Below are 15,311 nucleotides of genomic sequence, written 5' to 3' on the forward strand. Positions count from 1 at the left end.
CACACACACACACACACACACACACACACACACACACACACACACACACACACACACACGCTGCTGACTTCCGTCAGCATTGTGTTTACTCAGCTCTTCACATCCCAGCACAAGCAAAACTCAAAAGCTGTTTAAGAATTCCACAGGAGTATCAAATAAAATGAAATATACTGACCTACAGAGCCTTCTTCCGAGCTTGATTTATGAATGGAGAGCCTAGGACAAAAAAGAGAAATGGACTTATTGATGCAGGCTTCTCACATTTCATGGGAGCTGTCTGGTTACAGTAAATTATAGTTTCCAAACAATACATCATGAGCTGTTTTCTCTTCCCTTTTCTTCCCAGCGCAGTAAGTTGGAAACAAAACTTGAACGCACTGGTCTGACCACAGCAACTGAGTTCCCCTCTTAAACATGACTTTTGTGACCCGCATAGAAAAACATATACTGACAAAAATCTATGGTTAAGGTATAAGAGTCCAGGGATCCCTAAGAAAAACAATTATTCACATAGCTTCCCCCCCTTCCATTTGCAAAACAGCAATTTTGCTGCCTTAGAAACTGTAGAACTGTGATGCTGCATTTGTTTAGCTGCATAACAGTTTTCAGACCACTTGTTTTTTCTCTGATAAAGCTTTATAAATATGTGCTCATTACACTTTCAGAAGCCACTGTGTGGAAAAAGTAGTAGAAATTTCAAGACAAGCTTAAGAAAGCTTGTCCAGACCCTATGAAGTGCAACCACAGATGACTGGAGACTACAGCTTCTTGCTCCTGAGTCCCTTTTGTGTGCTTTCCCATCAGTGTATGCTCCCTTCCTCAAAAGCTAGCTGGAGAGACTTATTTTAACAGAACATGGACTTTACAAACAACCCACTAAAATAGTAAATAAATCTTTTGTTCTAGGTCTTTATATTCATTGAACCAGTTTTCCATAATGGATTCCAACTCAGTGCCAACAGTTCATTGTGGGATCTCTGATGAGACAGCATCACCCTGGTTCATTGGCTTTTTTTTCTGTCTGTATAAATGGAGCTAATAGAAATTACCAAACCTTGCGTTATTCTTTGAAGCCTTTCTATTTAACCATGCAGCACCAAGCCAGTGAAATGACTCCTGCCCTGCCAGCATCAACGGCTTTGCTGGAGGCTCCAAGTGCAAAGCATTACTGCAGTGTTTTTGCTGAGAGCTCGGCCCCACGATGTGACAATGCTCTATTGTGCGGTAGCTCTACTGCGGCCATGTAGAATGGAAACACGCATACCCCAGCGTACCAAGCAGACCTCAAGCCAAATTGTTCTTTGAACAAACCATATAATAATACACACATGCCATGCGCTTGTTGCTGTCCACACACTGTCTGCACGGGCTCCTTTAGCTCTCTCAGACTCCCAGTAGAGGGCAATGAAGAGTTTCTGATCAATTCACTAAACCACTAAAAGGAAAATTTTAGTTTAAGCCAGTTCAGGGTTTAGAAGACGTAAGTAACTACTGACCAAGGTCTTATAAGCATGAAACACACTCATCAATTTGCAAAGACATCATTAAAGGGGAAACAAGACAGTGTGAAGTTTGTTTGATTTAGTAATTCATCTAAACAAGGAGGGTCTGTCTGGCACAGTGAAGCTCTGAAATGCAATCTCTTTCGAACTCAGACTGATCAGAAATCTAATCCACTACAAACTGCAAACTAACTGAGGCAAAAAACCTTCAAATTTTTTATGTACCAGGAGGAGGGAGACATTCACTGTCTTCCTTGTTGATGAAGTTTACCCTTGAAGGAGAAAAGTTAATAATATGCCATCAAATGACTAGATTTTAAGAAGCCTGAATAAAAAAATGCAGGAGAAAAATACAAACCCCATACTTTCTGGGTACAAATTTCCAGAAAAGCCTCTGAACAGGGCCAGGAATTCATCCAGACACTTCAAAGTAAAGTTGTTAGCAAGTATTTTTCTAAATAAAGGTAAATCAGATAAAAAGTATGTGGAATTGTATACAGAGACTTTTGTTTTTATGAAAGCAAAGTTCTGTTGGAACTGATAGAATTAATCCACTACATTTTGCACATGAGCATAGACCTCACCTACTTATCTTAAATGAATTTAGTATCCATGAAATATACCAAGTCATCATCCTTAGAAAATGAAATCTGTTAATGATCGGAACTCTGCCTCACTGGTAAAAACAGCCTCAAAGTGGAGAGGCAGTCTCTTGTGCTCTGTGGCCTACAAATCCATTTTAATCCTTTTCTTCTCTTGCACAGCTGCCAACAATGATTCAAGTAAGTAGCAGGTGTAGCGGCACTGTTTGTGATGTGGACATCTGTTTGCTGGGAATTGGCCTGAGACCACCAACTCATCACACACTGGCCTCCAAAGAATGGGAAAAGTAGTAGGAGCAAAGTTCTAACACACCTGAACTAGAGTCGGTCAGGAGAAGAGTAGGATCCACAGAAAGCAGACCACCTTCTCATTTATAGCTGATTTGAGAACTATGCTGAACTATGCAAATTCAAATTATCATTTCATGCATTCTTTAAAGAGGAAATCTGTCCTTGGGCTGACCTTGAAAATGCTAACAGCTGGTCTGAAGAGATGGAAATGCCAACAAAACTTACCACATAGTGTCTGATAGGGCACTGGCTTTAGTTCCACTAGACAGCTCTGATGCTTAAAAATCCTCAGTGAAATCAATCAAGTGTTTTACTTCCTAGATGTCTGGTGAAAAATTTCAGAGTACCTAGGAGTTGCTATATGTTTGATTTGCAAATTACACTCCCTTACTCTGTTAAATCTGCAGTGCTTCCTTGAACGTGCACTGAAAGAGATTTGTGTTCTTCCATTCATAGACTGATAACTTGTACTGAAAGTTAATGATGCAGTGACACTTGGCAGAAGTTTCAGCACCGTGTGTCTGAAAAGGAGCCAAATGCCATCACTCCACCATGGAGGCCTTCATTTTTGTTGTGGTCTGATGTACAACTTCATTAGCAAGCTTTCACATGAAATGTACTCTGTCACAGCATACAACAGAAGAAATGTATGGGTATACATTCACACAACAAGGAAGAAAAAAAGATTTATGGCCAGAGGGAAAGAAAATGTTGATTTTCTTATCAAGACATAATCTCTGAATGTGGCCAGCAGAAGGGGTCAAAATTTTAATCCATTAATTTCACAAATTCAAAACCATCTCTATGCTGATACTTGGTGCCTCTTGGAGCCAAAATGCTGAAACAAATAAATGTGAGAAAAAAAAACCCCAAACCAAAAAATCCCCTCCCAAACCACCACAAAACAGAAGGCACAATATATAATCTAAAAATGGAGCTACTTTTGAGAGTAAGCAAACATTACTGCCCTAGAGAGTTGATGAGTTTGAGCAGAGCTTGGTAAATTACATCAGGCCACTCAGAGGTCAGTGACACAAAATTAGTAGCAACAGCTGGAGTGGAGAACCTGGACCAGGAACTTCTTGATTAGAAAGTATGGCTTAACAGAAATGAGTTTACATTCAACACTGAAATGTGCAAGTGCACAAAACAGAATGGACACAAAAGTCAGTCTTTTAGATGCTGGAGGTCTGCAAATGACAGAGTACCTGGGGATACCAGTGGGAAAAGGATGATTGAGAAAAAACATACATGTTAATCCTAAAAGGTATAAGGATGAGAAATTCCAATGGCAGTACAAAGAATGAATATATATGAGAATGGCCGTACAACCACCATTATTTATGCTCAAGAAAGATGAATTCAAACCAGAAGTTGTAAAGAGAAAACCTGTTAGAATGGCCAGGGAACTGGACGGCTTTTCTTATAAGAGAAAGTTAGAAAAGTTTTGCCTGTCAAATTGGAAAACTGCAAGAAGATTAACTTATTGCCTATTAATAAATTAGGTACAGGAACAAACAGACATAAGCTGGAAAAAATTAGAAAAGAGGAGTTAACATTTCCTATTTGGACAAACTTCCAACAGCAGGCAGAGAAAGGGAGGACAACTTTAAAAACTTAATTAACTGCTTTTATAAGAAGCTGCTTGAAAGATAAGAAGTCTGACCAGACATACTAGATACAAAGATACCGGCCTGAGGATTGCCTCTGGAGGACACTTCTGGTTGTTCTTTTGAAGCCTGTGGGCTTTGTATGAACAACGTCAAAGCCCGGCATCCAAAAGGATCTTTGAATCTGTCTTTCCATAAAAGTGCTGCAGTGGTGATGACGTTGTTGTACCTAAGGAATCCCCTTGAAACCTGAAGGTGGTCTCCAAAATTTGGAGTGAAAGGAAGAACGAATGCACACATTTGCATCACAAGCCAACTGAGCCTGTCTGATTATTAAGACAGGTTTCAACTAGGCTGCATTGAGCTGCTAGGCTACAGCTTTCCCTGTTACTCTGGACTAATTCTAGTCTTAAACAGAATAACACCATGGCTTATTTTGTATAGAGAGTAGTTGATTTTACAAGAGACACAGCCACACGTACCCCAAGAATGTGCTGGTACTCCAAAGAACTGGAAAGAGAAACAAATGACACCATGTGCTGCTTTCATGAATGTGCCTGTTGATTTTTAAAAGCTCATCATTCTTGAAACAGAACAAACACGGGAACTGAGAATGATGGGGGTTTGTTTCAACACTAAGTATTTTAAATGTATATGTTCTTTAACAAATGGCCGCATCTCATTTATGGACTTTAAAATCCACAGATGTATAGCACCATATGATAATGAAACCACTACTGTTACGATCTTCAATAAACTGATAGTGCCCCTCTCATCCCTTCCCAATGACTATTTATAGCCCACTGAGGAAAATGGTTTAGATGGGATTTTCAGTATACAAATATTATGCACATTCATAGTGGTGAATAAACCAGTGCAAAAGCCCATGCTGGCTCTGCTGCAAAGCCAATTGGTTATCCATGTGCATTAGAAATGGCCCAGTTACATAATTAGTATGAAAAACTGACACACTTGTAACTGCTCCTGACTGAATACAAGATAATTTATCTAACTGGAGCTGGCACAGGGAAGAAAATGGGTCTTTGGTATTTTTATCAAATTTGCATGAACCTGAAGAGAAAGGAGGCCTGCAAGGTTCTGACCTTGCTGGCATCAGTGTGAGAAAGGGATGGAAAGCAAAGACGTTTCATTCAATTATCTTCTCATTAGGTTTCCATAGCAATGGCACTTTAAGCAGGTCAAAACTTTCTCAGTGGAAACAAACACTGAGTTGCTTGTGGGCCCTGCATGTGTATGTGTATTTCACAGCATCACCAGCATGGAAGTCATCATGTTGGTCCCACAGGCTTGGTCCAGGGACTGGTAGCAGGCAGGTGGGGGTATGTCACGTATGTAATAACTGACTGGTTGGTCCCAGCCAGGAGGCAGATAATTGCCAGCTAAAAACTCTTTGACAGCAAAGAGCAGGGCCTGATGTACTGCAGGCAACGCATCCCTGTTCTCCCTGCATTGCTCATTGTGTGCCATCTCAACTAGCTGTGACAAGTCTGACTTTGGTGTGAAAGGCACCCTTCATACCTCCCCATACAAAATTAACAGGATTGAAATCTTCTTCCAGCTGCTCAAAGGCACACTGGTTTCCCTCCTCACGTGTCCCAGGCATCATTTGGCTGGCCTCTTGCTCCTATTGTGTGGGTTATTGTGGGAGTTTCCTGCCCTACTTCTCTTGAGGAGGCTGTTTAAAGGCAGCATGAATAATTTGGCTTTGACTAAATCAGGCCTCAAACAAGTGAAAACAGGGTCATACACATTCACTGTTTCTTTTCAATTCCTGCAAGCAAAGGGTATATAAAAAAATGTATCTTAAATGCAAACATCTCAAGTACAGAAAGCTCTTACTTCTTTTCCTTCCAATATTCTTTTCCATTTTTAAACTGTTTGAGAGGAACAATTTATTCGGTTAGCAATTAAGTGCAGCTTTAGCATTCTCTCTTTGGGGGGATTTTTTTGTTTTCTGCTTTGTTCTTCTCTGTTTCTACCCTCTCTGCCTCACATCCTCTGTCAGACTTGCACTCCTCTTTCTTTGCAGATGACCTTACAAATACCTGCCAAAGGTAATCTGGGCACCTTAAGAAGTTGCCAGAATCTAAGTGATAGAATTTAAGCCCCCCCCCAGCCATGGGATGATCTAATGATCCTGCATTCAAATCTTGACCTGCAGCTTGTATGCTGCAGGGAAAGAGGATTAGGGAATCAAGCGTTAAAAACTGATGGCAAAGGCCAGTAAATTAGTGTACCAAAGGGGGCACAATTGAGACTTGCATGAACCTTTTTGCAGGTTTCACTAAAAATCATTGTGGAAGATGGGAACACTGAAATGCAAGCACTCTCCCAGCCTTAGACTAATACAGAGTTCCAGTTTATACCACGGGACACTGAATGACTGTACTATGGCACATTCTTTGCAGAAAATCTGTAAAAACAGATTCAGTCAATCATCTCTCCTGCAGTGACAACAGCATGCAGATAGCAGCCACTTGTGTTGTGGCCTTACTGCTTGCCTGCTCACAACCTCTGAGAAAGTCACAACGCCTGAGGAGCCTACTGTGTGACTCCTGCTGTGACATTCCCAACAAGCCATCAGAGATCTGGTCAGACTGTACAAATTCCATGGCGAGTGGCTCAATACATCCTGTACACATAGAGAGGATGACAAAGACATTCGCTCTCGGGAGCAGCTGAAGCAGAGAGTTGAGGACACAGCTGCCAGAGGCACAGCAGCTCCCACACACCAGGGGAATGCAAAGACCCTGAGCAATGTTGCTCTGTACTGCCCGCACCCCACATGTGCTTGCTTTTCTTCTTCTCCCCGACAAGTCTGTTTCTGGCCAGTTTCCTGCTCTGGTAGAATCTTGGATTTAGGTCCTGAGTATCACAGGGTCAAGAACAATTGAACTGTACTGAGCCACAGGCTGAGGAGTACAGCAGGATTAATTGTGGCACTTGATGTGAAGTGTGATCATTTCTTTTACTTGGTCAGGAGTGTGCTTCAGTGGTACAGTTCAAGAAACAGCAGGTGATTCACATAGGAGGTGACAATTCATAACACCCACTGTCATGCAAAGGTAGTGGGAATGACTGTGAAACATCAGATACATGATACAGCTGTTACCTCATTTATTGTTTTCATCCTTCCTTTTTCTAGCAATTGCAAAAAAAAAAAATTAGTATACAGGAGTGTCAGTACCTCATCCTATCTCTACGCAGTGCTCTTGGGTCTCTCACCCACTTCTTTCTCTTTCCTGGCAGTTCTCTGATACATTACATCTGAAACTGGCCCAGAGGCTGGTGGAGCAAACAGTGATAGCAAACAGATCTATTTCCCAAGAGGGAAAACACACAACTTCCCCTCTGTAACATCCCCCCAGTTCTTCTAAAAACAGGATGAGAGTCAGGATGCAGAAGCCTGAGTTCAGGGGACTGGGTTTAACCTGGATTTCCTGGCAAACATGCAGAGCTCATCAGTCTGTCATGTACACTTGAATACTCAAAAATGGGAACAGGCTAAAAGTTGGGTTACATTGTTTAAAAGCTCTGTTTACAATTATGAGAAAACCTTGCTCAGTCCCCTATCTGAGTAAACATCCTTGGGGTGTTGCCATCACTTGGAAATAATAGGCATTGTATATCCAATACATCCCCAGATCAACATGGTATGGGGTCAGAGAAGTAATAGTAACTGCTAAAGAACACATTTACTGCATATTTGCTACACTGATGATTCTTCTAGCAAAAGCAGAAGTCAATCTGTTTGTAGAGAAGCACCTGCAGTTCTGGGGAGATTTTTGTTTAAAATGAATAATATTGCTTAAAGATGCTGTTGCCAATTTACTGAAGGCATACTGAAAATCTGCAAAGTTACGCTAGCACCACAGCTTACAGCAAGACTGCAGTTTAAAAGATGGAAATCTTGGAAAGTGCAAAGGGAAGTGAAATTTATTATTCAGAGAAGAGGGCTACAAACACCTCATTCCCTGCTTTGCATTATTTGCTGAATATGGCATGACTTAGAAACCTGACGAACTGTTTCAATTTATAGAAGGAACTCCAGTAAGGCCAAAAATCCAGAGCAATTGTGAGGCAAAGCTTGAACAAATATGACTTTGCTTTCTATTGTTTACGGATAGCTTTTCAGGCCATATCAGTACCCTTGCTGTTATTCACATAAATCTCAGAGGCTTTTGCTACAGTGAAGATTTTTCTCTCTGTGTCAGAACCAATCAAACAAAAGCCATATATGGTAGGGCATATATAATGCTCAGAGCAGGTTCACATATGCAGTCTTTTTTGTAGTTTTGATCAATTAACAGGAACAGTGTTGTCAGCAACAGAGGAAGGTAGTATTGGCCCAAATACCTTCTGGAGGGACAATGACTCACGGTGACACACAATTCTGCCTCCAGGCCCATTTAATCCCTTCTGCCTCCCTTCAGGCCCTATGGCTGCTCATCTGTGTTACAGCACATCACCTACTAGACAAATATGTGTTAAACAACTTGCTGGACTGAGAGCAGTGACTAATTTTGCACTGACTTTGACCAGACTGGGCAGCAGGGTTAGTAAGACTCAAGGTAAGACTGAACATACATTGCTTGTCCACACAAACAGGATTCTTTCCTACCACAGACCACCAAGGTTAATCTGTTTTCAGTGTGGTGTACAGTGGAGCCTGCTGGGCTCTCTCTTCCAATTGGGTACCACAGAAAAGGGAAACCAAACCAGGTTAAAGCAAACATTGCTTCTCCCAGTCTGTCTGGAATCTCTAAACTCTGGCAAATTAAACAACCATCCAGATGTGTTATTTTTAAAACTTTAGACCCCGGTAGTGTTAAGCTGCAGGGTGTGCAGGCAGCAGTGCTGGGTGAGGGAGCTACTGAGAGTGACCACGATCCAGCCAGCTCCTGAAAGTCTGGATGGCTAGTTTTGAACAAATCTTTCCTTTTGTTCCCCGAATCTCTTTGTGAATATGAGAAATCAGTGCACATCTGTATCAAGTTTCGTGTTTGGTAAACTACTCTCACAATAAAAGAAGTTTTGTAAAAGGTTTATCCCACATCTTCCACACAGCATGAGAGGTACAAAAAAACAGTGTCCCCAAAGGGACAATCTTTCCTGTCTCATAGCATGCCCACACAGAAAATTCAGATTAAAGCCATATACTAAACACTGAACCCCCCAAAAACCCCTAGGGCCAACATGACATCCTCCTCTGAAAAACATCAAATTCAACATGTTAGTAGCAAGTACAGATGCGTCAAATAGGCTTGATGTGGTCATTTTCCTGTAGATCAATTTTATAAAATCTGCCTCCCAGGAAGAGGCAATTCATGTGAAAATTCAGCCCTCCAAGCTGAGGGAAATGAAGCCAGTACTGATGTGGCAGGCTGTCACTAATCAGCACAGGCCTTTATTATTTCAAGTTTGAATAATTTGTATGGTATTGAGTAGATATAATTTATTATTTTCAACACCTTCTCCAATTAGAATGCATCACATGGCCTGCTGTCTTACTGTGCAAGTATCTCGCACAACCTGTCCTGCACAGGTTTCATATGTATGATCAGGTTAATCACATACACCCTTCTACAAATACTCAAATGGGACACTTCCATTCTTGAAAGGTCCACAAAAATCACATGTCCCTTTCATCTGAACTAAGATAAGGTGGTTAAATCCCTTTCAGTGAGGTAAATGGGCTATCTCAGAAGATGTTTATGTAGATACTGTCTTCTCACTCAGTTGTTTGTGGCACAACACCTACACAGAGACACAACTTAGAAAGTTGGTTAGAACTTGTAAGTGGAGTTTCTTCCCCAGTTGTGTGCTGTCCTCCTGTGAGATCCTTATCTCATTATTATCTGAGGTGAGACGATGATATTTACCCATGAATAAAGTGCTTTGAGGCTGAGAGAAAAGCATTAAGATTACAGGATAACCTTGGAGGTTGACTTCCCAGATTAGAGTTCTCATTATGTTTCCATCCACGTGACACTTCTGGTTTCATTATAGTGTTAGACAGGCAGGTATCCTTCAAGAACACTTTTTCATGTTTCAATATCTGAAGGATGACTATTAAACTCTAAGACTTCTAGGCCTTCTCTTTTACCAGCATACAATATGGGGGCAGTGACAGTACCCAAGGTAAAATTCACCTCATCTGTCTTATGCTGTTTTGAAAATAAGCATCTGCCTCAAGCAAACCATCTTTGCTTTCTCTTTGGGTGATGAAGTGAGATAAGGCACCTCTAAAAGACAATTTATTGCACTCTGACACCTTTAACATGAACTAGCTTTCAGACAATCACAAAGGAAGCCCCTAAGCAGCTGTTCACTGCCACAAAACTGACTTCTACATAGTCGGTGTGAGTCCCATACCCCATATCCACCACAGATCCCTCTAGGACTGACAGTCCTTCTATGGAACTAGGAAAAACAAGGGTAGAAATCTTCCTATTACTGTCCAGTGTTGAATCACTGGAAGATATTCAAATGTGGGACTGTAAAACCTTACAAAAGCATGTCACATCACAACTGTATTTCACGTACTCCCTCTGAACCAGTCCAGTTGGCACTACCCCAGGAAGTGCAGGCAATTGGAAATACAGTGGCAGTTGTCTTCATGCACCACTGAACGTTACCCGAAGCAGTACAGATCCAAGATCTTGGGATCAAAGGAAGGAGGCACAGAAAACAAGCACACACATTGCAGCAGGAGGTGACAGTAAACAGAAACTCTCTCAGTCCTCACAGAGAGGTTTTTATTAAGGACTTCTAAAATTAAAGCTCCTTTTAACTTGGTTTTAAATACCTCGTTCCCTTGGCACCTTCTTCAAAAGCACAGTTACAAGCTCAGGAGTGTACAGGAAAAGGAACGTGATTTAAGTTTGTAACTCTCCCTTCCCCTCACCTATCTTTTTGGCTGCATTTAGGCCTAGTCACAGAAAGTAATTTTTAAAGGAAGTTTACTTTGCAGAGAATGTGAAATCACCAGCGTTCCTCAAAAATGACTACCAGTTGTATGCACATCCCAAGAGGGGAGAAACAACAACCCTCCTTTGATATAATAAACCGAAAATAATAAAAGGTCAAAAGAGAACAAGAGAAGGACCAGGTTCCAACACAGATTTCAATAATAATGGTTGGATTTGAAATCTAGAAATATCAATGTGATCTAAAGTGAATTTAGGAAAAAGGAAACACACAAAATTCCCTCTCCCTCTTTTCTTTCCTGTGTCTTCACTTACTTTCTTTCAGTGTCGGGTGTTGATGCAGTGCTGCTGAGACCAAGTGACTCCTGCAAGAGAAGAAACGTAGCAGTGAGAGCAGACACAAGAGAAGCCTTTAGCCAATTTATGCAGAACATCAAATTAAAGACCAAACAAACAAAAGTAGGTGATCAAAATCTACGTGCTTACCTCAATCTGGGATCGCAGCTGTAAAGATGTAGGACTCACATCAGGTTTCTCCTAAAACACAACAAATGTCAGGTTAATGAAATTATTCTAAAGACCAGACAGAATAAATCTGAAGGGGAGAAAAAGGGAAGAAGAAACAGGGTAACATAAATTAGGACTACCTCAAAACAATTCTAGTAGTAAACATTAACCTCTCCAGAAGGAATTACTTTCAGGATAAACTCTGAAGTAATACAGAAAAACAGCTAATTCTATACATCATTGAAGAATATAGAAGAAGGTAAAACTGTTAGATAGAAGTAATGCAAAACAAAATACAAAGATGAATTATTTATTTATTTTCACTAGATCATCACACAATTTGTTAGCTAAGTTCAAGTGCAATTTCCAAAAATTCACCTTCAGAGAAAATATACAGGGAAAATCTGAGATTATAAGAGCATGTCTGAGCTAAAAATACCAGGAGGATTCAGAGACATTTCAGAAAGGCCAGTTTCTCACACAGAAATTTGTCAACAGTATGGAGTTCAAATCACCTTCCTTCAAACATCTAGGGTATAACCATCTAATCCAGGACTCTGCCATTTGGGCTCCCTTTGCAGTCAATAGAGAGACACAAGCTCTTACAGAACAACTCACCCGACAGGTTTCAGCTCTAAGTTAGATGAGGGAGTCCCACTCGTGATGTCTAATTTAAGATTGTAAGCCAACTGCCCGAAAGGCACATACTATTAACATGTCTAGCTGAAATCAGTGGGAAAAGTCCAGTTAAAATAGAGGAAGATATTATAGCTTTCAGTATTGAGAAATACACTTTGTGTATGAAATCATAGGGGAACGCACTTATGCCTACTTTATTCTCAGCCAGTCCTAGCCCTCGTGAAGTTATAGCAAAGTAAGTACTGTAACTTACTCATCGTAACTGGGTAAGCAGCCACAGTAATATGCATGCTTCAAAAAAATAAAAATGGATTTGTTTCTTAATACTGGAGGGACTTCTAGTTCACGCATTCCTCAGCCTACATGTAAAACTCTTATCTCCGTGAAATTGTACTTCCTATGCCCTTTGTTTACAGAAAGGGTGACAAAATGTTCTTGGGATTTAATTAAAAAAAAAGAAAACCAGACACAATTTTCTGGAAAGGCAGTCTTTTAATAATTAACAGGAAATTACCACTGATTGCCATGAAGTGGTTTTAGATTAACCCACCCAGAAAGTCTACAAGATCTAGATTAGAGAGGATCCTACTCTGCCATCATACAACTGAGTCAGCTTGCACTGTTGGCCATGGCAGCCAGGAGGGCACAGGATGCCTCACAGCCCTGTGCTTGCCAGGGCACAAGGCTGACACTGGCTCACTGTCCTACTGGAGGATTTTGCCTGGCCATTTGTGGTCACTGTATCTGCTTTTCTAATTTTATAACATGAAAAGGGAAATGAAGTTCTTAAGTGGAAGTGGACACGGAAAGGCCATCACATTCATGTACTGACAGGTCCAAAGGACTCCTCTAGTCAAGCAGAAGCTGGACCAAGCCCAGGGAAATTCCACTGATGTTCACAGATCAGAAAAGTGAAATTAGCTATTTGGCACCCTCTCTTTTGCCATTAGCTCTGTCAAAATGGAATCCGATTAAGTTTTGCATCTGGAAAAGACTGCAGGCACATTGATGCAAATCCTCCTCAGGTGCTCTCCAATCCCTGCCTAGCAGTTTGCAAAGAGGTAGGGAAAGACAAGCCCCACAGTCCAAACACTTCACATTCACGAGCACCTTGTTAGTCCACACACTGCTGCACTTTTGAAAAAGGAGCATTTTATCAGCTTTACGCTACAATTTCAGTATGCCAGTTAGGAGAATCCACAATGTCCCCTATGTGCTTTTAGATCCCTTGCTGCAAGGTTTTTTTGTTTGTTTGGTTGGGTTTTTTTTAATATGCTAGGTTTTTTGTAAACTATCATTTATAATATGTTGCCTGGCCTCCCAAGACTACAGAACTCTTTTGCCTGAGCAGCTGCTTGTGAAGTTGAAGCCTGAGACTGCAATTAGATGAAAAGTTACTATTTTCAGCCTAAAACTATTCAGATGAATGGTCAGCTGTACCCCATGTAACAAAATCCTAAGAAAATGTGACTGTATTTGCTTTCTTTTTTCTTATTTGCTGTCAAGCCCACCCTATTAGAACAGGAGCAGTTTTGTAGGATCAAGATGACTGTGGAGGACAGAAGCAAGGACAACTCTACTCTCCCTCCTCTAGAGCTCCTCTTGCAACGCTGGGATGCAAAACACCTGATAGTACTGCACTGTTGTGATTAATATTCCTACCTGCCTTTCCAGCAGAATGGTATTTCTTCCTATTGCTATTTACACAAGAAACCAAAGAAAAAACTTAGGGAAATAGTACTCTCAACTGAACGTCTGGCTTAGATCTGCATCAGAGATCACAGAACTTTCATCAGCCTCAAGCAATTCTATTTATTTTGGTTAACATCCATTAAACCTCATGTTAAACCTCACTTTAAAATCCACATGTTGTATTGACTTTTATTCATTGGGATCAGGGCCCTTTTTTACCAAAGGCTAATTCTAGAAAGTTGAGCAAATGTTGTACTGTTGGCATGCTCTCAAGCAGGCTATAGAAGCTTTTCAGAAAATATTTTTAAAAGTTAGTTTCATGAAAGTACATCTTTCATCCTTCTGCACCAAATGTTAAAAATTAAACAGAGGACAGCTTGCACTTATAGAAACTGGCTGCAGTAAGAGACATTCCTAGCCTGCATTGCCAGGGCTCTGGTCTAGACAAAGCAGGTGTCAGAGTGATAGGTGTTTTCTGTCCTAGTAGCCTGGTGCCCCAGATATCTGCCCTCCACATATGCCTGTAAAGCTTGTCGGAGGTGTACCAGATATTCACACCACCTACACACTATGTAGTGTTGGTGAACAAAACCCAATAATCTGAGAAAGTATCTGATCAAGTGCAGGCTCCTTAAGCTATGTAATTAAATACAATATTTCCCAAAAGTGACTGATTTACTTGCATTGTTTCTGGATTTAAGGGGCCCTAGGCAAGGCCCCTATCCTGTGCTGAGACACTGTCAAAGCATATTCAACTAGTTCAATACACTATTTAAACCACAGTAACTGAGATCTGAAGATTCTGGAGAAACTGAGATATTCATCAATTGTATCCAATCCCCAGGGAACATATTAGAGGAAGGACAAACTGGCTTAGCACCAGCCTGTCCAGCTACCCTTGAGGTCCAAGGTCAGCACAGTACAGAATCTAAAATACCAATAATAAAGCCAGGGGGAGCTCTTAAAAATTAGTAATGCTAATATATTGCAGAGTGAAGTCTACCGAATTTAAACTAAGAATTCCTCCATCAAGTCACCTACAGCTGATCTAAATCAATCTCAGCTTGCAGAAGAATTTTATTCTCCCATCTTTAAAGCCATTTCTTAGCAGTCCTATTTCCTTCCTGTCTCCTCCTTCATCCAAAGCCAATGCCATCAAGAGGATGGGTGCAGAACAAGTCCCTGAGGTTCTGGGTGAAGCTGTGATCCAGCAGCTAGAGGAAGGGATGGATGGCAGGCGTTGAACTGCCCAGGTACTGCCTGGTATCACCAACCCTTCTGCACTGTTGGCACTGAGGAAAGTGCCTGTGGTGCCAGACTGGTAAGCTTGGGAGCTCTGGTGCAGAAGTGCAAATTGGTGAAATGCTTTTTACAAATCACTCCTTTTGGAAGAAAATGTGTGTAGTAATCTTAACAAACAGGATTTGTGGCTTATGCTTCAAGCCTTTAGTTGTTTGCCTCAGGGCTCAAGAAAGAAGCTTACTTCACAGGTAGGTTTTTTTTGTCTACTTTGTACAC

At 41.0% G+C, this 15,311-nt stretch overlaps 1 protein-coding gene across 11 annotated transcripts in view; it reads right to left on the reverse strand.

Moving 5' to 3' along the window:
* The window catches only part of LOC113942742 (SAM and SH3 domain-containing protein 1-like), a 542,445-nt gene that overhangs the window by 50,674 nt on the left and 476,460 nt on the right, over positions 1-15,311 (reverse strand). For all 11 annotated transcript variants that reach the window (XM_027633820.1, XM_027633810.1, XM_027633809.1 and 8 more), the window contains 3 exons: positions 11,442-11,492; positions 11,271-11,320; positions 176-216 (listed from right to left, as the gene is read on the reverse strand). In XM_027633820.1, the coding sequence (XP_027489621.1) occupies positions 176-216; positions 11,271-11,320; positions 11,442-11,492 (142 nt within the window). The remainder of the gene's footprint in view (positions 1-175; positions 217-11,270; positions 11,321-11,441; positions 11,493-15,311) is intronic.

The sequence above is a fragment of the Corapipo altera genome, unplaced genomic scaffold (assembly GCF_003945725.1).
Source record: "Corapipo altera isolate COAL_440 unplaced genomic scaffold, ASM394572v1 2b, whole genome shotgun sequence".
In the NCBI taxonomy this organism is placed as follows: Eukaryota; Metazoa; Chordata; class Aves; order Passeriformes; family Pipridae; genus Corapipo; species Corapipo altera.